At 39.0% G+C, this 26,155-nt stretch overlaps 1 protein-coding gene across 1 annotated transcript in view; it reads left to right on the forward strand.

The window, feature by feature from the left end:
- Arhgef28 (Rho guanine nucleotide exchange factor 28) overlaps positions 1 to 26,155 on the forward strand; it is a 290,628-nt gene that overhangs the window by 20,161 nt on the left and 244,312 nt on the right. Inside the window, exon 2 of the mRNA XM_076857144.2 lies at positions 24,963 to 25,006. Within this exon, the coding sequence (XP_076713259.2) occupies positions 24,974 to 25,006 (33 nt within the window). The 5' untranslated portion in view covers positions 24,963 to 24,973. The remainder of the gene's footprint in view (positions 1 to 24,962; positions 25,007 to 26,155) is intronic.

The following is a 26,155-nucleotide window of genomic DNA, read 5'->3' on the forward strand; positions in this document are numbered from 1 at the left end:
TTTCTCCTGCTCTTTAAATGTCCTTAATAGTATCATCTCCTTTAGGAAACTTTCTCTTATACTCTTCTATATTAATAGAATATATTTTTTATTCACCTTAAAGAGATCAAAATAGAGGTTTAAGTAATCTAAGAATACCTGTCTTCTGTAAATGTATAAGCCAGAGAGTTGAGTGTGGAGAGCAGGGTGGCTTTCTTTGAGGTTATCAGGGTCCGTGTTCCTTCTCTCTTGCTGTTCTGCATCCCTAGGGCACCTCCTCATTGGCATGGTAGCAGCTGACTTGCCACCACTCATCCAGGAACATCAAGGGAAGAAGACACTCAGAGTAGAGCCCTTCCTTTGAAAAACCCAAGTTAGACATTGTATATATTATTCTTATTCATTTCCCATTAGCCACAACTTCACCGTGTGCCCACACCTAACATCAAGGAATTCTGCTTGATGGAGTCTTCAGCTCAGCCCTGTCTTATGCAAATATAACATGAACTCTGCATATAATCTAAACTTTTCTAATAATGTTAAAAGGTCAAAAGTGATAAGTGGAATTAACCCAGTGAATTTAACCAAATGTATCTAAAATATTATCATTTCATCAGGTAAAACAAGCCACATTCCAAGTGCTCAGTGGCCCTGTCTGACTAGTGGCCACCCTATTGGACAGTAAAGCTTTAGCTGGCTGACTGTGTGCCCAGCTGAAATTGAAGAATCCTGCTAAAATGAAGAGGGAGGATGGATAGTGAGGGTCAACTAGTAGTCACTGTCCTTGCTCCTCTTCAGTCTCTTCCTATCTGTTTCAACTTAGTTTCTACTCTTCAGTGTTGTCTGTGACAGCTCGTATGTAAAGTTTTCTGTTTAAGTCTGTCATACCTTTTGGATTGAGTCTTCCTCCTCCTCCTCCTCCTTCTTCTTCTTCTTTTTCATATTAGGGATTGAACCCAGGGGTGTTTAACCATTGAGCCACATTCCCAGCTCCCCTTTTTTGGGGGGTACCGGGGATTAAACTTGGGCATTCAACCACTAAGTCACAAATCCAGCCCTATTTTGTATTTTATTTAGAGACAGGGCCTTACTGATTTGCTTATCGCTATGCCATTGCTGAGGCTGGCTTTGAACTCATAATCCTCCTTCCTGAGTCACTGGGATTACAGGTGAGGGTTGAGCATCTTAAGGTCAAAATTATTGAGCCATATTTTTTCCCACATGCTCTTCCAGTATTTAGCACACTTTGATTCTCTGATATTAGTCAATTGAATGATAAATGTCAGTTAAATGGAGATGTTCATTTTTTCTTAGGCACATGCTATTATTCCCTCTTAAGCATCATAAGTCATAATATTGTTCTTAGGGGGATGAGTTACTTTGATTCTATTTGGCAAACTTGCTATTAACTCACATTCAGAGATGCTTTTGGTTGTCATCCACATTCTGATATAATGGCAGATTCTCTGGTTCCACAAATGATGTTTTGGAAAATAATATGTTCAGTGTCCAGAAAATCAATATTTTCCTGAAAATTGAATTTTGGGAGGCTGCCTCTGCCTTATGAAGTAAAAAGAGCTGTTTGCCTGAGACTCTTCCATTGAGAGTTCTTGTTCAGTCTTTGGGGGAAAATGCCATTTCCAGGAAACATTATTATAAATCTATTGCTATCACTGATGAAGACAGAGGATATTTACCAGAAGTCAGCAAGTGTACAAAACTTATCAGTGGTTTCTGGAATTACATGAAAAACACAAATGCAACTTCTCATTAAATGAAGTAGAGTGCTGATTGTTCCATAAAGTTAAATTCTAGAGGTCACAAGCTGTTCCTGTCTCTCACCTCCCTGTCTTGCACTCTTTACAGAATGGACAGTCGTAAGGTGGGGGGTGAGAGGAAGGACAAATGCTCAGGATGGTGCCCCCACCTGCCACTTTTCATTAACAGTTTCCTTCACCTCTCATTTCCTCTCTCCCCTGTCCCCTGAAGACAGAAGCTTCTCTTCTTTCCACAAGCAGCTCTTGAAATGAGTGTCACTTGATCAGGTTGTGGCATCCTTCAAGAAAATATTTATAGCAGTGATAATCACCACTACCATTACCATGATGATGGTGTTATAATGAGGCACATGCCAGGCTCTTGCTAAGAGCTTTATATGTGTTTCTCATCTATCCCTACAGCATCTTATGAAATAGACATTGTTATGATCCCTATTTTATAGACAAGGAAACAGAGGCTTAGACTAAGTGGCTTATCTAGGGTCACAAGCTAATGAGTTGCTAAATTGGATTCACACCCATATGAATCTAAACCTTGGGCCTTTGGCCATTATATGATCCTGACTCCTAAATATCATGTATATGTTTTTTTTTTCTGTTTTATATATGTATTTGTGGTGGCAGGGCTGCTAAAGGAATGGGGAGGGACATAGGGACAGGAAGAGGGAGCCAGGGCACTGGAATAGAAAGAGTCAAGGGCGGTTTGAAAGAGGCTTTTTGGAATGAGAATTATTTTTGTAGAGCAAGAGGAGCCAGAAATATGGGACTCATTTGCATTCTGAGGATGGAGAGAACTTTCATTGTGACCCTCTTTAAGACACTGTAGATGTAAGGTATTTCAACCCTAGTTTTATTGATCAGGAAACTGGAGCTTAGAGACTTGAAGTTATTTGCCCAAGGGCATGTTCCTCATGCCTGAAATAAAGTGAGCCACATGTTTGAACTTGTTCTTAGGTTAATTTTATTTAGTTATCCTGTTTCATTGTAACCTTTTAAGATTTTGAAACCAACTTTTGTTTGTTATCTCTATTTTATGTTTCTACTTGTTACCAGTAGAAAAGGTGCTTGGAAAACATCAAAAGGGAGTCTGAGCTTGCTTGAGGAAAAATAGGGTGGTGGAGAAGCTGGAACAGAAATCTCTTCCTCTGCTCCCCAAGGGGACTGATGCAGTGTGGGGTGTAGGGTAAGGAATATCTAGGATGAACACTGGGTCCCTCTGCAGTGAAGGGAAGCAGGGGCGGGCTACTGACGCGGGACTCTGGGAGACCCTCTCCCTACCCTGTTGTGGCTCATACTAGACCCTGTTTCTCCATTGATTTAGGTGTCCCAATTCCATGGCTCCACACATGGAGAGAAGTGTGTATGTTAACCCTCCACCAGGAATGTAGCAGGAGGAAGTATGTTCTTGCAATTCTATAGGAACCCTAATTCTCCCGTGAAACATAGCTAAACATGATGCATAAGCCAAAGCTCCAGGTTAGCGTATGAGTTAAAATGTCACTTATAGGTTGACCTCCTATGGAGAGTAGGCTTGTTTTGGAGCTGCAGATAATCCACTTAGAAGTATTGGAATTTGTAACTTCCATCACACAAGAAATGTGTTCTGATGATGGAAACTACCTGTATACACCAGCTTCTGATTTATCCAGATGAAAAGCTTATTCATGTAAACATATCTTAATAGTAAGTGCTTGAGGAAATTAATTGAAACCCTGAAATTCTACAAGTCAGAGAAGCCAAAATACTTTCAACAGATGAATGCTGCTAATAGTTCTAAGATGTTTAAGAGAGTTGAAACAAGAATTTGAATTGGGTAAAATTTCATGATCTCAGCCCTGAACCTGTTTACATACGCAGGCTTTGACTAGTCTGCTGAGTTTGTTTAGCCTTAAAAAGAAAGGGTGAAAATGCTCCTGGCCCAGGTGAGCAGGTAAGTGAGAGAGACTTGGGTTTAATTCTCACCACAACCAGGGTTTAACTGGTGATTTTGGGCCTGTGCTGTTTTCTCACCCATAAATGGAACTAATAATGTTTTATGGGCTGTTTTGCAAAATAATTACCATATGTTAAGAGGCAATTTCGGATTTTGTAAATAGCAAGAATGGAGGGAAAGCAACAGGACTAGAAATGGAGGTCTTGTCTTGAATTGAAGCATGTTTTACTTGATTGTATTATTTGGGGGGGGGAACTGGTAGAGATTATGGGAGATATTAAAGGTGTCACCAAGCTGCCCTTGTTGCTGTCACTCTGGGAAGTACAACACATAGGGCCTCATGTGTAGTAAACCACAGCCAATGTTTTTATGCTATATACATATTCAAAAATGATCATTTTCAATAACTGCATAAAATTCTCTATTACTATACTCTTTCCAGTATGGGACTTTTAGGTTATGCCCAACATTTTTCTGATGGCATAATTTGTGACGTGCATCTTGATCTGAGTTTATGGTTCAATTCCTACAAGAGAAAAAAGCAATTTTGTGTTTTAACTGTCATTTTAAATTGCAAGTCAAGAGTTGGGATCTAGTGCTACAGCCATTGAGGGCCCAGCTTCCCATGCTCAGTTATATGTCATTGACATGTTTGTCTCAATCTGAGGACCCAAGAACCTTCCCTACTCATCTTGGTTCCTGTTGGCATCAAGCAAAGAGTATTTGTGGAATTGAATTGAGGATACAAGTTTTTTTGGGTTACAAAGAGGTTTGAGAACCTGCAGGCCGTCTTTTCCTCCATGTGCTCTGTGAACTATTTTGGAGTGACAGAGAATGAGAATATAAAAGATGATGTGATATTTTTCCTCAATTAGCTTATTATCTAGTTGAGACAGCTGAATGCAGAAAGGATAGAGAATGTAGTCAAGTCTGAAATATCAGTTGAAAATTTGGTTGGGAGTTCAAAACTTTAAGCTCCAGAGAGAATCCATATTTCTGGAGTAATCAGAGAGGGCTCCCGGGAAGAGATGAAGTGACTTGGGTTTTAGGATTTGTCCATGGAGAGAGACAGAAGGGGAAAGGCACGGGCTTTTGAGGAAAGGGTACCAGGATGAGCAAGAGTGCAGGTGTGGGAATGAGTGTGGACCCTGGTGGGATACAGGGAAGTGGCCTTGGATAGCTCGGCAGGGTGGGACTAAGAAGGGTTGGAAAGCAAACAATTTGAGAGGTCTAATAAGCAATAAGGAGGCTTTGTGTAAGTTTATGAGTGACATAAGGAAAGTGGTTGAACTGGAAATTCAAAGGTGGTGTCAGAAATATCTTTGAGAAGGTCATTCATAAGTACACAAACACTTGGCAAGAATAACAATATCTACTGCATTTGGAGTCCTTTGAAGTTTTCAAGAATCTGTTAATACTGACATGTCTAGGAGTGGACAAATAATTTTATTCCCATTTTACAACTGGGAAAATTGAACCTCCAAGTGGTTGAATGATTTCTCAGTGTCACATCTCATTCCTGACCCATGGGCTTTTTGGTGATACCTCAGGGTACATGGGGCATGTCTTCTTTTGTTAGGGGCACTACTTCTGGTAAGAAAAGGATGGTGTCAGCCTCTAGTTAATGTAGCATTAGGTAGCTGGGCAGGGTGGGTGCTTTACATACACTTAACTTCATCACCCTGACAGTTTTTTAATTATTGGTATCATTAGCTCCACTTTATAGGCAGGAAAACTGAGGTTTCAAAGAGGTTAAGTAACTTTCTCAAAGTCACACACCCAGTTAGGGGCAGAGCTGGGAGCCCTAATCCAAGTGTGTGTGACTTTCTTGCCTTGGGTCTTTTGAAAACCTGACACTTGGACAATACCGGAGCTGTTTCTATTTCCTGCTTTGCTCGGGAACATGTGGGGATTGATTTTAGGTGCTATGTATTCAAAATTAAGTAATTTTTTGGTTTGTCTTTTGGTACCAGGAATTGAACTCAGGGGCACTCGACCACTGAGTCACTCCTTAGCCCTTTTTGTATTTTATTTAGAGATAGGGTCTTAATGACTTGCTTTAGTGCCTTGCTTTTTGCTGAGGCTGGCTTTGAACTCATGATCCTCCTGCCTCAGCCTCCCAAGCTTCTGGGATTACAGGTGTGCACCACTGCATGCAGCTAAAATTAAATAACTTGGGGAAGAATTTAACTAAGCATGTGTTTTGGCTTAATATTACATTACATTTTATAGAGGTGAGTGCATGTTGAGAATGAATATTAGGGATTTCAAAACACTAATTAGGGAAAACAGAATTTTGATCGTTATGATTTGGGGAAATCTATGCTTATACTTCTAAGCCCCTCCTTACTTCAGGGTGGAGACTCAGGTTATTAGCTACAAGCAAGAACTGAGTGAGTGGGCCCTGGCTTACATTTGTAGTCCAAGTACCCTCCATGCTGGTATCTTGCACACAGTGACATGGGAGCAATTTTAAGTCCTATACATGGTTTGATGTCTTCTCTGTCTTCAGTGCATATGCAGAATGTGCCTCCCCTCTCCAGCCCCTCCATCTTTCCCTTTGGTCTAGCTAACTGGTATTGATCCTTCACAACTCATTGTCATTCATGTCCAGTCTCTTCCTCTGGGCTGCTCCCACCCCTTATATCCAGCCCTTGGACCAGGCTTGGCATTTCTGCCCCATGCTTACCCCAGCCAGGGCACTTCTGCCCTCTCAGAGGTGCCACGGGGTGGAGACATCTGCATGGTGTTTGGGGGACACTGAGTTGGCCAAACTAGTGGAATGGCCGGTTTGCAAAGGGGATGTTGTATGAAAGAAATCAGCTGCAGAGTGCCTCAGTTATAGTTCTTGGATGTAAACAACATAAATAGACTTTGGTTCCTAAATATGACAGACTCTTCCCATGTTGTTATCTGCTTAGGAGCGAACCCCTGCGTAAGCATCATAGCCATGTGCCGACCCCTGGCTGCACTGAGGCAGGGAGTGGGTAATGAAATCCCATGGCTCTGTAAGGGATTCCACTTCCTATCAAAGCTCTGCATGATGGGGATTCCCCAGAGGGAAGATCCAGGTGCGCAGCAGAAGGGGGAAAAACAAAGAAGGATGCCAGTACCCCACAAATGTCTGCTTCCCAGAAGGAAGGAAGGTGCATGGGCCAACGCACTGAAGGGGCTCTCACACATGCAGGTAGGAGGGAGGACTTCCCTCTCTAGGCAGCAGGGAACCCGTGGGGGACTTAGAGCAGGGGAAGGGACTAGATACCTAGAGCATTATTTTCATTATAATTCATTATAATTGAATCTTTTTGTCTTGCTTTGAGCAGACTGGAGAGAGCTGGGGAGACCAGTTGGGAGATCAGTGTGTCCAGTAAACATGAACTGGAGATCCAGAGTTTACCCTGGGTCATTAGGAGATGAGGGATGAGGGCTCGCGCTGAGCTTGGGGAAGTCTTGAGACCTTTCTTGCCTTACACAGTGGTGTAATTTCGCTGCCCCACTTGGTAAAACGCCGTTGGAATGAACTCATGAAAGCCTTTGGTCCAGATTCAAGCTGATGGTGGCATCCTTTTAAGCTTGTGGCTTCTTTTTACCCTTTGTGGTCATTTTCTAGCCACTGCGTATTTCTGCTTCCTGAAATGAGAAGTGAGGTGTGTGAAAACCTGAGGGTCGCAGTAATCTGAGCACACCCTGGCTTTGTCAGGGAAAGATTTTGCTTCCAGATTGTGCCTTCATCTAGTCCTTGGCACGCTCTGAGCCAGGAACTAGACAAAGTGAAAGGTTGTTTGAATACTGATGTGAAATCCCATTGGGCAGGGAAAACCATCTCTTTGAGTTATGAACACAATCTGTACAGTGGCCTATTCACTTCAATGTTAATTGTCACCATTTGAATGGAGTTGGACAGCATTTAGAAAATAAGGGGAAAACGCCTTCAACAAAGCCCTTTTCATGGGTGGCTCTTACCATGTGCCTGATTCGACTGCTCTTGCACAAAATTCTGTGTTTTCTCCCAGGGCTTTTTCATGCTTCTAGCTTGTACAATAGCTAGGAGTTTGGCCTAATTATGATTCACAGGCCAGCACATTCAAACCCCCTCGTGAAGCCTTCCTGTACTGATGATTTTTGGTTAGTTTGCCTTTGGTGATTTTTGACCTGGTTAATGCTGCATTTTTTATCCTGATAGGTCATTTCTAGAGAGACTTATATCAGAATTGAACTTCACAAAGAGCTTTCCTGTGTTATCTTACTTTATCTCAACAGGCCATACAGAATAACTTCTGGTATCTTAGTCTGATTTGCTACGGAGTTTATAAGAAAATAGTTAAAATTACTCTGTCTGGACCTCAAAAACACACAAATAGAGTTTCATTGTCCCTTTATTTGAGTAGCTCATAGTGTTTTATACACATAATTCATGAACTCTCACTGTGTGTAGGCAGTGGAAAGTATTTTTTTCCTTGAGGCAGTATTTATACATAGAGAAACTAAGTCCCAAGGAAAGCAGGATGGTCCTGTGAACAGGAAGTCAGGGCTGATTTGAGCTGCCTAGTTTTCAGTCTGATCCTTTTCCTTGCCCATTAGAAAACCTGAACTCAGTCATTGCCACATGACTGTAACCCCAGCTACTCAGGAGGCTGAGGTTGGAGGATCCCAAGTTCAAGGCCAGCCTCAGCAACATAGTAGAGCTCTGTCTCAAAGAAAACAAGCAAACAAACAAAAAACTGAACTCTTCTTTTTTTGGGGGGAGGGATAATTGTTTTCAAGAAAAATAGTATTTTAGGCCAAATTCTCCCAGGAGAGCTAACTGTGAGAGGGAAGCCTTTGGGCGACGTTTTCTCATGCAATAGTGAGGCGGTTTCCTTTTCTTGCATTGTCAGCATACATTTTCTCTATGGTAGCCAGAAGCCAGATGGTCAGTGTGGTAGCATGTTTTTGTTTCTGAAAACCACGTTTGGATGTCCCCATCTCGTTGGGCTGTGGAAGCCTTTCCAAATGTTAGAGAAGACAGCAGCTGCTCGTCCGCCTCAGGCTGTGATGGGCAGGGGAACAGGTCTCCTCTTCCCCTTATTTTCAGCATCTTCAAGGACAGGCATGGTCTCTCCTCTTCTTCTCTTACCCTCTTTTCTCCTTCCCACTAGTGCTTTGATCAAAGAGTAAAGGAGCAAAAAGACTTGGTGTGCAGGATAAAACCCAGGCTGGTATGTCACACGTCTTCAGGGCAGCTCTCTGTGCCTGGGCATCTCAAACAGAGATTGTATTCACAACTGAACTCCTGGTTTCCTTCCCCCAAATGGGACCACCTACACCGTCCCCCAGCCCTGTGATGGCAGCTTCACCTTTTTCTCAGACTTCAGACTTGGGAGGTAGCTGTCTCTGTCTCTCGTATTCCACTTCCACTTTGTCAGGAAGTCCTATTGCCTCTATCTTCAGTATATAGCCAGGATCCAGTTGCCCACCCCTACCAACCCCTTGCTACTCTGTGGTCTCAGCCACTGTCTTTCTTGCCTGGATTATTGCAGTGGCCTCCCAAAAGGCTTTTCCTTTGTCCCCTCTCAGTCTGTCTGTGGTGCAGTACTCAGAAGGATCCTTTCAGTGTATGTGTCAGATTATATCATTTCTCAGCTTAGAACCCTCAGATGGATCTTCATTGAACTCAGAAGAGAGACCAAAGTCCTTATGATGATGTGCAAAGCCCTTTGGGATCAGTCTGCCACTTTTTTCTCTGTCCTAATTTATATATATATATTAATTGTAGATGGACACAATATCTTTATTTACTTATTTTTATGTGGTGCTGATGAGGATTGAACCCAGGGCTTCACACATGTGATGCAAGCGCTCTATGACTAAGCTACAACTCCAGCCCTTCTCTGTCCTGATTTTAAACAGTACTCCTTCTCACCTACTCTGCCCCAAAGTATGGCCTTGCTGCTCTGTGAATATGCTCCTGGAAGACCTGCTTTTGTCTTGCCTTTAGACTTCCCACTCCCTACATCCTCTGCATGAGTACTCTCAGCCCACATATCTCTCTCCTGCAGGCCTTCCCTGACCACTGTATTTAAAATTGCACCCTCACCACTGCCAGTCTTTTATTTTTTTTAATAACTCCTTTGCTTCATTTTTCAAATACCACACATCACCTTCTAATGCACGATAATTTTTCTTTTTAGATGTGATTTATTATTGGCCAGAGGTAAACTGTAAACTTCAGAATGACTGGGATTTTTGTTTTTCTTCAGTTATATAATATCTGGCACATAATAATCCTGGCACCTAGCAGGTGTCCAAATATTGTTGAATGAGTATATATTGTTTTCAAAACGATTATCTTTGCTTTCCAGTCCTAGTCAAAGGACACAATAATTATACTTATTCTCCTAATGAAATTTTGATACGTATGGAGCACAGCAAAGGGTGTGGGAGGAATATTTTAGCTGGGGAGGCAAGATAAACACATGAAACAATTAGCAAATGGTGCTAAGATATAAAATTGATTATTAGATTATAGGCCATCAACCAATAAATCACTCACTTGTTATAGTTGGGTTTCACAAGGCACATTCCACACTGGGGGATTGTGTGTGTTATCTGTGTTTTACTGAATGCTTTTTGACCTCTCATCTATATAAACATGTAATCTAAATTTATAAACCACACACGTAGACAGGTTTGTGATGTACACAGATGCACACACATGAGCCCTTGGGCACGCCCACACACACTCTCACGTACACAGACAGGAAACTGCACATTTTCTAAAATTTGGCTAAGAGGCCTGCTTGCTCTAAACTATACCCCAATCTATGTGTCCTTCTTTCCTTCTGTGCTCCATTTTTTTAGTTATTTTGAGTCCTGCTCTGCTGTCAAGGAAGATCAAGACTTTATAGCCATTGCTACCCATTATTACAGCACTCAGTTAATCAACCATCATCTAGTAAAGAATAGGAACTTAAAAAACTAGGAGTCAAGAGAGGTAAAAGCATATGTGTTTGTATATGTGCACATGTATGTTGGGAATGGGGTTGACATGAACTAAAGTTAGTCCTATTAGTGTGGTGAGAAGTACCGATTAGGCACAGACTATATATTTGTTTGTTTTAGGTGCTGTTTAGGTCTTCATTTTATTAAACTGAAAAACATTCTTTTCTTTTTTTTTCAATTAACTGAGTTTTATTTTAACAGTCATAAGGCATCTCAGTAAACCCTTTTTAATTTCTTTTTCTTCCCTCCTCTCCTCCCACCCCCTGAACCCCTGGGTCTACTCTACTTATTTCCCTTCTACTACTGCTACCTATTACTACTGCTACTGCTACTACTATTGACATCATCATCATCATTTTAATTAGACTGTATATTTGGGATATATATCCTGTCACTGATAATGTTAGTTTCTTGGATCATGTTTATTTTCCAGATCAGGCAGAGAGTGGTTCAGTTCGTGGCATGCAAAGATCTGTCTTGATGTGGCATTTGCTGCCTTAGGTACTGCAAAGCATCACATTTAGTTCCTAGTTCCTCTCTCTCTTTCTTTATCCCTCCCTCCCTTTCCTATGGATGGAACCTGGAGCCTCCCCACATGCTAGGCAGGCACTCTGCTACTGAGCCCCCAGTTCCTTTTGAACAGTGCTTTGGTCAAAGTATTAAGCTCAGTGTTGCATTAGGAAGCACATCAATATTTGAGAGTTATAAAAAACATGACCTAAGGCGGGGACACTGCGTTTTTCTGAGGATTAGTATAAGCTACTACTGTGAAGAAGAAAAAAGCCCACATTCTACCTGCTACAGTAGACATTGTATCTTTTTGGGAGTGTATCCAGTGTTAAAAGAATCTCCCACTTGTCCAAGTTAAGATCACCTGGAAAGACAGAGACCTTTTCTTTGGTTACTCTTGGTGTGGAATACTGATGAGGAACTTAACATACCATAATGTAAACCTATTCACCTTAGAGGAATCTATGCAGATTGCACATTTTAATTTTTTACATTATTTTTAAATGTTGTAATAAAACTGCCTTTATATTTTATTTAAAATAAATTTTAATTTTATTAAGTGTGAGTTAACAATGAAGTTATGTTGTAAAACCTTTAGGAATTTTATCTAGTACATCATATGTTCTTTATAATTTTAATTTAGTTTTTTCTTTTTCTTTCATTTTTGTTTTTCAGTACCTGGGATTGACTCATGTGTTTTACCACTGAGCTTTTTATTTTTTATATTTTAGACAGGATCTTACTCAGTCACTCAAGATGGCCTTGAACTTGTGATCCTCCTGCCTCAGCCTCCCAAGGTTCTGGGATTCCAGAAGTGTACCACCCTGAACAGCTTAGTACACATGTTTTTTTAAAAAAAGGGATTTATAAACTACTTACTAGGAAATTACACCTGGATATTCTTAGGAAGTTAATTGGTGTGATTCTCCTAGAATATAGGAAATAGCCGGAGAAGATCCCCTTTCTGAAGGAGTCTTCAGGAGGTAGTTAACCATTTTTTGCTTTAAGAAAGAAGCATACTGAAACCATCAGCCACAAAATTAAAATCTGTCTAATATCCAGAGAAGGACATGGAACAGTTCTTCAGTGCCTAGGAGTACCCTGTGACAGGACACTGAATTCCCTGGCCACCACACTCTAGTGCCAGGACCTGTATTCTCCAGCACATTCAGCATCCTCATTTCTTTCTTCTCCTTGCAAATAGACACAGGTTTGCACTGCATTTGAACTGGTGGCTAGTAACTTTGTCACTTCCAAAGACCATGGCCCCTTCTGAGTCTTCATTCTTCTTAACCTTACTGCATTCTGTTGTAAGAACTTAGTGTTGCCTGTTATTATTGAACTGTTATTTAGCTCTTGATTTTTACAAACTGTACACATGTTTGGACTTGTCAATCTGTAAACCTCTCAAAGCCAGGGTCTTATATTTCTTTATGCCCATTGTAATATTCAGGATGACTTTAAAAAATAGATGGTTAATTTGTTTAAGATCTTTTTATAACTCATTGCAACATTTAATACTTAATGGAAAAAGAAATTTTTTTTCTATTTTAATTTTAAATTCCAAATGCTGACTCTCACAAGTCTTTGTACATGATAGAAATCTATAGCAATGAATCTTACTATGTGTAGTCATGTTTGTGTAGGTCCAAGGAACCCATGGTTAGAGGTGAATTTCAATCACAATAACAGTTTTTAAGCTTACATTTCACCAGTGAAACCATTGGATTCCTCGTCCTCAAACTTCCTCTTTTTTTTCTTTTTTTTATTGGTTGTTCAAAATATTACAAATCTCTTGACATATCATATTTCATATATTAGATTCAAGTGGATTATGAACTCCCATTTTTACCCCAAATACAGATTGCAGAATCACATCGGTTACACATCCACATTTTTACATAATGCCCTACTAGTAACTGTTGTATTCTGCTACCTTTCCTATCCTCTACTATTCTCCCTCCCCTCCCCTCCCCTCCCAATCAAACTTCCTCTTTTATAAGACACCATGATCCCTTTCTTGGTGTTGGCTTTTTTGATGGCTTTAGCTCAAAGCTCTTTCCTGTCCCTGATCTCCTACAGCATTTACCATGTAGCCTGGTTATTCCAAGTTCTTACCTCCTGGCTGCTACTTCACCTGCCCTTGTCACATGAGGGGGCCTGAAATTGCTCACATCAAGGAGCCTATGAGCACTGGTCAGTTCTCATCCTGATTTGCTTCATTTACGTCACCATATTTGCTGCCTTCTCTCTCTTTTGGATCTGTCTCCTTTCTTGGATTTTGTCACATTATACTCCTAAATTTCTGTCATAGCAATGGAGTGAGATGGCTGGGAAGGAAGGATTTGGAGCAGACTGTTTTAAATCCTCGTTCCAAGTTTTCTTTCATATGTGAAAGCTAGAGAGGAAAAAGGAGATGACAGGTGTGGTGGTGTTGGGGAGGAATTGCATGAAAAGTCAAGGGAGATCAGTAGAACAGAGGAAGGGGACCAGGGGGTGGGAGGAGGGGAGGGAAGGGGAGAAGTGCTGGGGAGGGCTATTAGTCCAGGTATATTGTTATATTGTGTGCATGTAGGAATATATAACAACACAGTCTACCATTATGCACGACTGTAATGCATCAGTAAAAAAGAAGACCATTTATAAAAAAATAAATCCTGGTTCTGCCACTTATTAGCTATGTAACCTTGGACAAAGTGCTTAGCCTCTCTGGGTTAATATCAGCATTTTTCTACATGGTTTAATATCAGGTGAATTAAAAAGCACTCAAATTATGCCCGGTGCAATGAACAGTGCTAAAGAAATGTCAACTCTGATTGTTATTTCATGGATGGTTCTTTCTTGATGTCTTTGTACACTCCTCTTCCTCCAATTTTCTCTTGGACTTCTCCAAGTTTCTAAGATAAGCTTTTCTGTATTTCCAATTACCCACCTCTTCGATCATGTTATTTATTCCCAATAGTGTTAATGTTTGTACGATATAATCAAAATCTTGTTCTCCAATCCAGACCTCTCCTTCTGGAGCTCCAGATTTTTGTTTTCAACCCACCCTGGGCACCATCGTCTCATCTCATTTCCTTCCTCTAATAATGTTTCATTATTTATCTATTTCTCTTTCCACTCTCCTTATTTTGGTTGATGGCACCACCCACCTAGTTTCCCATACTGGGAAGGAAGGAGTCATCTTAGATTCCTCCTGGTCCTCATGCCTACATCTAGCGTAACACCAAGGCCTGTCTGTTTTATACCTTATGTATGTCTTGGATTTACCTTTGCCCTTCCTGTGGCATTGCTTTCAATCAACTCTCATGCATGATGGACCTGAAGGATGGCTATGGTCTCTTCTCTGGTTGCCCTGACTTTAGTCTCTGTCCCCTTTGTCCAGCACTTGTGGAATTGTCCAGCACTTGCAGCCACTGTGATCTCTTTAACACCCAATTTGCATCACAGCCTCCCTGCTTAAAAAGCTACTTACATCATTTAGTATGACATATCATTGGGGTGTGGGAAAAGTTTCCATCTCCTTTCTATCACCATCCCAGACACACATTCTTCAGCAGGCCTGGAGATCTCTGTAGCATCATGAACAGATCTTTTATGCTTCCATGGAGCTGTGTCTGATTCTTCCAATTGAACTGTTCTCCTGTTTCTTGGCTTACTTGGCAACAATACCATGTACCTCAATGATTCTCAACAGGAGCCACTGTTGGCGTTTGGGGTGGGGCAGTCCTTTGTGCAGGATTGATCTGACGGGAAAGGATGCTTAGCATACTTGGTTCCTGGGCGTTGAATGCTAATAGCAGCTCCCTTCCTCCTCCTCTTCCCTCACCCCACCAACCCCAGTCACTATGACAAGCATTGAAGCTGTGTACCCCCATTTCCCAAGCCCTTTCTGGGTAGGCTGTCCCTAGTTAAAAACCAGTGCGTTCTTTAAAACTCAGCTGAGGCTTCATCTACTTGGGAAGCCGTGCCTCCGACCCCCGCGGCTGCTGATACAGTTGAGCATTTCTGCCTCCCCGTCCTCGCTGATCCCCAGCACATTTTGTATTTTCATTATTTCCTTCTCTCTCTCATTGGGCAGACAGTTCCTCTAGTACAGGTTTTATCTTTGCATCCCCAGGATCTAATATATAATAGGCACCCAGTAAATATTTGTAAAGCAAGTGAATGTTTATATTATCCTTGGTATACATCTATTCCTTCAGGTCATTATTTATCTATTTCACATCTGTGTACCCTTCCTTTTCATGTAGTTTTAAAGGAACTTAAAGGAAGAAACTTTTACAGCATTTTAAAAAAAATTACATAGTGCAAAACCTATGGATAGCATTGGCTATGTTGAGCTAAATTAAACTTTAGAGACTTAGTCATATTTCTAAGGTTAAATCTCAATTCTTTAAATATTTGCATAATAGTCATATTTCTAAATGTTCAGGTATTATTCTACTGTCTTTCTGGAGCTCTTTCTCTAGGTCTTGTACTTTTGTCCACTTATTTTATAGTTTAGAATTGGATATAATAATTAGCTATGCCAATTTAACAATACCTTATTTTTTAACATTTATTTTTTTAGTTGTAGGGGGACACAATATTTTTAAAAATTTTTTTTATGTGGTGCTGAGGATTGAGCCCATTGACTTACACCTGCTAGGCAAACACTCTACCACTGAGCCACAACCCCAGCCCAAACAATACCTTAATTTTAATCGACTCAAGGAAGTAATTTTCCATCCTTGTAAAAACTATATAAATCCTGGGAGGGGAAGGGAGGTGGGTTTTGAGTTCTGGAAGAAAAATCACATTCTTCTGGTTGAGAAGCCGCTTGCTTCTATGGAGCTGTATAGTTTGTAACCTTTTGGGGATTGGCATTTTTTTGCATAGCAAAATTTTCTGAAGTTTTATTCATGTTATTATATGTATCTGCAGTTTACTCTTTTTTATGATTAATATATAGTCACCCTTGTTATCTGTGGGGATTGGTCCCAGGAATCCCCATGGGTACCAAATCCAAGGATGCTCAAGTTCTTTATTTAAAATGGTGGAATTTTTGTATAGCCTATGCACATGCTTTCATATGCTCCAGATCATCTCTTGATTACTTATACTTGACTAACACAATACAAGTGCTATGTAAATAGTTGTTATATTCGTGTTATTAAGGGAATAGTGCCAAGACAAAAATCTGTACATGTTCAACACAGATGCATTCATCCTAGGCCTTGCTACATTTCCAATCTGCAGTTGGAGAAACCCATGGATGTGGAATGAGGGCCCACTGTACACTACTGTGGTATGGACGTTTTTCTGTAGTATGTGTTTATATACCAGGATTTAACCATCAACCTGTTGAAGCACAGCTTTATAGATTCTAGCTTTTGGTTATTACAAATAAGGCTGCTGCTAATGTTTATATCCATTTTTTATGTGAATATAAGTTTTTATTTCTCTGGAGGGAAAATAGCCACTAGCACAATTACTGGCATGAATTGTGTATTTAGTTTTTAAGGAACAAACTTCTCCAGAGTGGCTGTATCATTTTGCATTATATTTAGGCATCAGAAATGAATGAACTTTGGAACTTTCCTACCTACCAGTTCAGTTTTATTATCCAGGACTCTCTTGTTTGATTTATTATTTTTTTTAATCTAACTTTATAATAATGGATGGAAAGTAAGACAACAAAAATAAGATATTGGTGAAGAATCATGGGTCTGCTAAATTTGATATGATCATTCACGATGCCCAAGCATAGAATCCTCAATATAAGCTGGGCTTTCATTGAACTTGGGAATGTATTCCTTTATGAGGGGAAAGCAAAAGGGAAGCACATGGGAACGCTGGAATATATGCTGTAAATTCTGATTAACAGGTGGTGTGTAATTAGGAGTGTCATTGTTAGATGGCTGGCACAATACCCTTGTTCCCTATCAGTTTGTTCTCTTTCGTCACAGATGCAGCCTGTGTCTTTTAAGGATGGATTGGATATAAACATAGACTCTGCATCTGCATTCATGACTGTCCCAATGCTGAGCACATTCCATTTAGAGAACTCCTCTCTCTCTTCATGCTTGCCTTCCTCTACCCCATTCTGCCATGTCAGTGCCCTCCCTCCTTCCCCTCTCTGGCTTCTCCTGGATGTAGACCTTATCATCCCAACCAGACTGTGAACCCAGCGATGATAGCTGTAGCATGCGATATATTTTAATACCTCTCCCAAGCAGCCTACATGGTGCTTTGCACAGTGTACATGACTGTGAATTGACTTTTGGACATCAAGGAGGGACTTTAGAGATCTATTGCTAATGAACAAATAGTCACTTTGATAGGTTGTATCTTGTCCAAGATACTTGAATGGTAATTGAGCTTTGCACTGACCATGAACAATACACGAAACAGACTCATAGCAGAAGTAAAATTGTAAAGAAGATGTTCAATAGATTTGGAAAAAGCCTTTTTAAAAGGCTTAGTGATAATCACTTTGTCTATGTGCAAATATATCCTGAGAAATACAAATGAGTGAGACAGGCTTGGCAGAACATTTTGTTAGCAGCCAACTCATGCTCCTCTTTGTACTTTATAAACATCTTTTAATTTAGGCTGCACCATTTCAGACTGACTAGCTCCCCTTCTTCCTCCCCACTACTCAGCCTTCATTAGTCAGAATTAATGAGATCCTGTTGAATAGTTAGTGGTGTTTCCTTTCTAATCTTTAGACATCTCTTCATTGAGTTTACCAAATAATTCAACATTTTCACTCAAAGCTGCTTAGGATTGCATAATTCAGATAGATATCTCTGGTCTGAATCAGGTCTATAGATATCATTGGCTATTCAGTGGTAGGTTTATTTCTAAAATGCTCTTTCTCTCTCTCTTTGCTGATTTCCATTGTGTTGGCATCAAAGGGTTTTACTGAGACTTGGCCTTATCTCCCAGTTATGTGTTGTGTCTGAATAACAGCTCCAACATTTCTAAATATGTGACATTAGGCATGTTGGAATTTTCAATTCTGTGTGAATTCTAAGAACGAACAGAAAGTGAATTGTGTGTGTGTGTGTGTGTGTGTGTGTGTATGCGCGCGCTTGCGTATGCACATGTGTGTGCATGCAATTAATTGGGGAAGGAGATTGGGAATTTTTCTTATAAACCATAACATCTATGCTGCCACATTTTAAAATAATAATAACAACAATAATAATTTTTATTATTATTGATACTGGGGATCCAACCCAGGGCCTCAAACATGCAAGGCAAGAGCTCTAATCCCAAGTTACACCCCCAGCATGCATTACATTTGATTTTCAAAGCACAATTGTGACAGTAATTTTTACTCAAGAGCTTCCATTTCCTCATGGTGGGGAGAGGTACTCTTATTCCTTTAATATTGAAATTATTATATTTGAAGCTCCTGTCTTCTCATGATTTCCCCGCCTCTTTTTCACTTGTTAATGGGTCTCTGCCACATTCTCATGGATCAATAACTTCATGTATAGTTTAGTCAGTTCTTCAATAACACTATTCCCAACTTTGCAAAAATTTTATGCTTTAAAAAAACATTTCCAGTTTTATTTTAAACTGATTTGTATTTTATTCACATTAGTTGGTCACCATACCAAGACCAAAGCAAACAAACAAGAGAAAACAAACTACAAAACAATTTGTTTCTCTATAAGGATGTAATAGCTGGTAGATAGATGCTAGAATTAATTGGAGGAATGGGGCAGTGTATGAATAGGGAGGGCATTGCTTATCTGGAGCTTAATTTTATAAATGACCAATTCATTTTTAAAAAATAATCTTAAGTTTCTTTCACTTCTTATGTAACTTTGTTTTAGGAGGGAATTAAAGGTAATATTCGTGCAACAAGGGCTTCCTATGTATTTTGTTCAAGGCTGCTATGAGGATTTTTGATGGCACTTATGGAGTATTTAGCATATGACTAAATCATCTTTAGGTTTCCAAAAGGTAATTATTAATGATGATAAGTTTTCTTTGGGTATCACCTACTAATTGGTTTTATAAAAATCATGTAAGAGAGTATTAGTATGTTCAAAGACCAAATTTAATATGTCTTAGAATATTTCATTTAGATGCACAAAATGGAAACCCAAAATTTCATAAAGTCAAGAATTGATTTTTTCTCATAAGTTGAGTGTTAAATTTGCTTTGCTCTTTAAAACAAATCAGCCTGTTTAAAAGGCTTTAATATTTTTCTTTAGAGATATCTAGCTGTCACAGGTATTAGAATATTATATATCCTTATAATGTATGCCTAAAATATGCATCTTGATATTCTTTTCATCAGATGTTTTTCTTCTTTAGGGAAAAAACTTAAAAACTGTGGTAGCCTACTAAGGCCCAAATCATTCCCTAATATCTGCCAGTAAGACTTTGCAAATATTTTGGCATTTACTTTCCCAAGAAATATTTTTGGAAAATGTAATGCAATTCTCTTAGAAGTGCTTGAGTGTGAAAAACTTAGAATCACAGGTGGAAAAGTCAAGCATTAGGAAATAAAATGAAGCACAGAGGATGACATTTATACAGTGGAAAAACTAGACCTTATGAAGAACTTAGGCAGTTGAAACTTGCCTGGCAAACACAAATTTGTTTGATTATTAAACTTTAGGTAAAGGAGACACAGCATAGTTCAGCTATACAACTGTGCAAGGGAACATAGAACTTACTGCACTTTACTGTGTGGGAATCAATTTGGGGAAAATCCATATGAGAATATAAATACTTAAAATATTCAATTTGAGGTTTATAGTTATGTTGGTATATTATATATTTTCCCCCAATTATTTTTTTCTACAACTCATCTAGGAAATTCTGATAGGAGTTTTATTATTTTTTTTCCTAAAATGTCTTAAAATTTAAGAAAAACAACAAACGGCAAAATTCTCCCACATTTGCTATGTAAATGGCATTTAAAATTTTGTCATTTCCAATTTTCATTAAAATTCTGCAAAATTGGTATTATTTTGATAGGGGTTTTAGAAGGATTGGGAGTGGGGTTGAAGACGTGCACTACTTCTATTCAAATTTATGTATCAAGAGTGAAATATCTTTTTCAGCTATGAAACATTTTAAAACCAATTTCAAAGTAAAAACAGTAATAAGAACCAGACATTCAAGTTGAAGTGTTACAAAGTTTTAGAATGACTAAACCAACATTAAAAAAAAATAATGGCACATATTTTAGTTTTTGTTTTTTCTAGGGTAAAACACACACACACACACACACACACAATACTTGCTGCTCAGAATGGTTTTTAAATTTCTATACTGAAAATGACAAAGGCAGAGTACACAGGAATAATAAGATATGAGTTATTAAATATAAGGCATTATTGGCCCTGGATGGTTCACTTTTGGGCTGAGATCATGTTACAATTCAAATGTTACAATTTGTGCTGACTGACAAAACTCTGGAGAAACCAGATTCTTCTTCAAGCTGTGCCGTGTTGGAATTTGCATGAGACTCCAGTTGACATGTGCCTTCTCACCATGTAAATAGAGAACTAGTACCTGGAGCTTGCCACACTCCATAGGTCATGCTTAATTCTTCTAAAGGTAGAGAACAGTACCCATGGCCTGAGGAGGAGGGGAAAATGTCTACTTTTTAGGAGCAGATCCTCAAAACGTTGTTGCCATGTTCCCTTATTAAATAAGCAAACAAACACATATCTCATTTAATGTATTTATAAACCATATTAGCCTAACAATGTGTATTCCAAAGCATACACAAAGTGGAAAAATTATGAATATCAAACATGACAGTAATTTTTTTCTATTAATAAACCCTTTTTGTTTTCCAATATGTAAAATATATAAAATGCCAGTGATAGTAATATGATGAATACTTGCCATTATTTTTGTAAACTTTGGTTTAATCATTTTAATACTTTGTAAGAGTCCCACTTGAATGTCTGGTTCTTATTACTGTTTACTCTGAAGATGGTTTTAAAATGTTTTATGGCTGAAGAGGATACTTCACTTGGATGCATGGATTCTAGTAGACATGCTCTTCTGGCTGCACACACAAATTTATAAGGGACTTATGTTTCAATTGTATTTACCTTTTATGCAAAAGTTTCTTGTTCAGATGTAGCTGGTAAATAAATTCTCATCTTCTCTGATGGCAACCCATCCTTCTGCAAACTAATTAGAAGTTGTTTCATTAAGGAAAGAAAAAAAAATGCTTGAAATGTTCCCTTTGGAATATTAAAAAAAATAGACTAGAAAGCTCTTTTTCCAACAATTTACAGAATGCAGATGTGAGAGCTACCAGAGGTAGTTATAAAAAAGTTATTGCAACAAAAATCACATAACAATGAACATGTGTGCAATTACTCTATTTCAAAATGTTCTAACTGTGGCATGCAACATCTATAATCTTTTGAAATGCATTTTATTTTTCATTTATTAAAATATCACTCCCTTCTTGAAGGGACAGTCTATTTATCTGGAAAAAAAAGCATGTTCTTTAAAAAGCACCTGATATAAATAGTCACTTTCCGGCTCAGAAATCTTAGCAAGTTTGGAATTTTTCTGTTTTTATAAGAGAAAATTATGTAGTATGTGTTTAAGTTTGACAACTTAAAAAGAATCTTTTGCCACAAAATTACCAAAGTACCTCAAGGTAGTAAAAATTTTTATAATTACATCCTATCTCATTACAGAAATGGTCACAATATAACCACAATGAAGCTCTTATTTCTGTAGTTAACCATATTGACTGGCTAGCATCCTGCTGATTTCTGTGTGTTTTTGTCTTCAATGTATTCATTGCAATATCTTGCCTATGACAGACAAAGTGAATGAATCTCATGTGTAATGCTTTTAAAACTTCTTATCAGAGTAGCTGCCTTATTAGTGGTTATACTTACAGTTTTCTTATAGGACATTATTATTAATTAAAAAGTATCTTCTTACCAAAAACATTTTTGGTATACTTTATAATCAGGCAAAATCTAGCAAATTATATAAGCTGAGTTGTGGGAAACATCTGTACTCATATCTAAGTGTATAGAAATCGTCTCACACAATTTAATTTGCTGAATATAGTTGTTTCTTAAAATATCTAGCAGAGTCTAGAACAGTTTTATTCAGAGAGGAATGCATTTTTTTGCTTTATTTTTGTGTATTATTTATGTCATTTAAAAGTCGCTGTAGTTACTATGTAATGTATTTATTTTCCTACTAAATGACAATATTAAAAAAAGTCTTCTAGTTTTATCATTGGTGAAATTTTGTAAAGGATTGGAATTGAATATGGCATGACTGTAAACAGAGGAAAAAATTGTTACTATCTTGAGGTGCAGCAGATATTTAGAGTGGAGGTCATTCATGTTCAATGTTAGTGGATATAGATTCATATTTTAAATGCTTTCTTGATAAGTTAGAATTTGAGGTTATCAACTTATCAGTGCTCTTGGGTTGGTCATTTTTATTTCATAGTGTGTTTGGCAAACAATTCATACTGGGAATTCATATTAGGAATATTTTATCATATTCTTGTTAGGTTATCTTTATTTTGAAGTTTCTTTCCCAACCTTTTGAAGCCATTGGTATGGTCTGTAAAGTGAGTTCATTAGAAATTGGTGATTATCATTCAGAAGCTCATTTGATACACCTCCCCAGGGCATAACATGTTAGAAATGGGAGCTGTCGTCAAGCCCTTGACCTTGTGTGAACCTCTGTTGCCCGTCAAGATGACTCATGGAATATAGCTTGTGACGTTAGAGGCTACCATGCCAGCCTTGCGTATGAAGTATTAGTAAAACTCAATATAAGTGGTTTCAGACAAAATAAATAGAAAGAGAGCTTTTCCTATTTTCTTCCTTGCCAAGTGCATCCTCTGGGAATTGCTATACTAAATGCCATGTGTCTGCCTTCTTAAGTCAAGTCCCCAAAGTACTGCAGTGGGACTGTGGCCTGGGACCCAGAGAACCTGGGCTTCAAAGTCGGGGAACAGGCAGGAATGTGACTGGAGTGGGGAGCCACAGTGAAGAGGCAGCGAGTCCCCTGTGTGTGGTGCTCAGAATCCTCACCCAGCCTGCCCTTCACTTTGTCCTGATCTCTTTGCTGTTGTTTCTTTGCCTGAAACTTTGTGAGGGCTGGACCACTTTGTGGTCGCCTGACCCATAGTTGTCGTTCAATGAGCGATGCCACGTCTTTTTTGTTTTGTTTTATTTTATTTTTTCTAATCAGGAAGCCAGTTTCTGGCAGTTATTCAAAAATTATTTTTAGTTTTTAATTGTGGCCGAATAAACATAACAATTTACCATCTGAACCATTTTTCTGTGAACGGTTCAATAGTGTTAAGTACATTCATGTTATTGTGCAACAATTGCCCTCTTTTATCCCAAGAACACTTCTCCTAGTGCAGAAAACTAAAACTCCATATCCATTAAGAGCCATTAAATAATAAAGTCTCCCTTCCCTCCTGGTAACCACCATTCGACATCCAGTTTCTGAGTCTGACTGTACTTTTGACTGTACATATAGTTCACATTTTGCTTATAAATGTCTGTCCATAGACTCTGCAGGGCAGCACCTGCAGAGGCAGATGTAGGACACACAACCAGCAAAGAAGTTGGTTAGCTTGACAGTGAACTGCATGCCTCCACTGTGATCCTGTGGCTGGAATCTCTAGTATCTGTGAAAGAGAGGAAACTAGAACTGTGTTGTTTTTACATCTTCTGCTTCATCTGCACAGACGTAGATCTGATCTTGATGTGGCCTATGAGTCAAACAATAAACTAAGACAAAACTTTCAAGGTGCTTCTGTTCCCTTCCTTGGCTTTCTGAAATATTCGTATTCTGGGAGCAGCCCATGGGATAATGCCTGAGGTCATAGGTTTTCCTTATGTGGGGAAAATATTATGAAGGAATAAAGGTGGAGTAGAGATATATGTATATGTATTTAAATTAAAATTATTTCTATGTTGCTTCATAAATACTACATGTACTATAATGAAATTACTGTGTTTTTTATTGTGGTGAAACTTGGATAAGTTTACCATCTGAACCACTTTTTGAGTATACAATTCCAAACTGCCGTGCAACCACCATCACGATGCATCTGCAAGACATTTTAATCTTCCCAAATGGAAACTCTGCATCCATTGAACAATAAGCCAAGCTCCTGCCAACCTCCATTCTACCTTCCATCTCTGTGAATTTGCCTGTACAAATGGAATTAGGTGGTATTTGTTCTCTTGTGATTGGCTTATTTCACTTAGTATAACATCCATGTTGTCAGAACTTTATTCCTTTTCAAGGCTGAATAATATCCCATGGCATATGTATGCCACATTTTGATGATCCATTTTTCAGTTATTGACATTAGGGTTGTTTCTCCTGGGGCTATGGTGAACTGTGCTGCTATGAACATGGGTTTCAAATATCTAGGTCCCCGCTTTCAGTTCTTTTGGTACTTCATACAACTTAGAGGTAAAATTATGGTATCAAATGCTTATTGCATGTTTACTTTTTTGAGGAAAAGTCATATTGTCTTTCAAGGGAAAATATACGGATAGCATCTCATTCCTTTCTTCTCTCTCTCTGTCTCACATCCTGGGGAATCAAACTCAGGGCCTCCCACTGAGCTAAATCCCTCACTTTTTCTCTCTTCATTTATAATGTCTCTGCAGTTTTCCAATGAATTTACTCCTCCCTCCAGGATGTTGATAACTGAACAGTGGGCCACAGGGAGCTCTGCTCACTGGTTACATGGGGCCTCCTGCGATAACAGCTCTTGTTTGTTGTCATTGCAGATGCAGAAGCCATGGAGTTGAGCTGCAGTGAAGCACCTCTTTATGTAAGTCCCTAAGCTTTGGGCTTCAGGTCCAAGTGGCCCTTTCTTCATTCAGAACCACGTGACTGAAGTGGAGAGAAATGTTTTACTTGCTATTGAGTAGGGCTTTTTAAAAACAACACACTGAGCATTACTGTCTACTTCAAGTATTTGCATGGAGCCTTTTAAAACTTGTTGGCTCCTGTTTCCAAAGTCTGGGTTTTAGTTAGATTTCCTTCATAGTAATTTTTTTTTAACTGTGTGGTCTCTGGATTCAGAAGCACTCAGTTCATGTACATGGGTGATTTTTGAGAACATTATTTTGTGATAAGAGTAAAAAATGTTTCTGTGTGTGTCTTTTGGGGAATGGTTTGGTGATAATTGTGTCAGCTAAAATGATGAAATAGGAATTCAAATGGCAAAGTTCTGGGACATGTACAGAATCAATAGGGGGCTGTGGGGCAGAGAGGCCTAGTGAAATTCTTAGTTAGACATTTCTTCTGGGTAGAAGGAGGATTTTGTTTTTCAGAACAGTTCCTGGGTACAACAGGGAAGTGAACTGATTTTCTCTTCACACACAAAATGGCAGATAGTCTTGTCTGTCCTTCTTTGGGAAGCTATGTTGGTGGGGGCTGGGCCTGGGCAGGGGAGTGGGGACGTGTGGGGGAACAGTGTTTTGAAACAAAATACTAAAGGGACTGGAACAAATTAAAAAACTTCAATTAATGAAAATATATTCATCCACCTCCCACACTTCATCTCCCAGCTAACATGGACCCCTCCTTCCCTTCCCCATTTCCTGCCACCTTCTCTCTCTTCTTCCACACCCACTGCACAGGTCACTCCATCCCCTGGAGGAAGAAAAGATAATAAAATAAATGGGTTTCAGAATAATAAAAAGCGCTGCCTTCTGGGTTACCCAGTGGTCTGCAGTTTTCTCTCTAGATTGTGATTTGCAGGCTATAAAAGGTATTCTGGCTCAGCCATAATTAAAGATTAAAAAAAAACTGGCCCAAGGCTAAATTGTAAAGTACTACCAAGTCTTACTGTTCCTTTGTGTGTGCATGCTTTCTTTCTCCTTGCTATATTCATTCCACCCTACTCCCCTACTTCAAAATGAATGATCCTGAACCTAATCATGATATATAACTCTGTAGTTGATCAATCCTGGTG

Source organism: Callospermophilus lateralis, chromosome 5 (genome assembly GCF_048772815.1).
Source record: "Callospermophilus lateralis isolate mCalLat2 chromosome 5, mCalLat2.hap1, whole genome shotgun sequence".
Lineage (NCBI taxonomy): Eukaryota > Metazoa > Chordata > Mammalia > Rodentia > Sciuridae > Callospermophilus > Callospermophilus lateralis.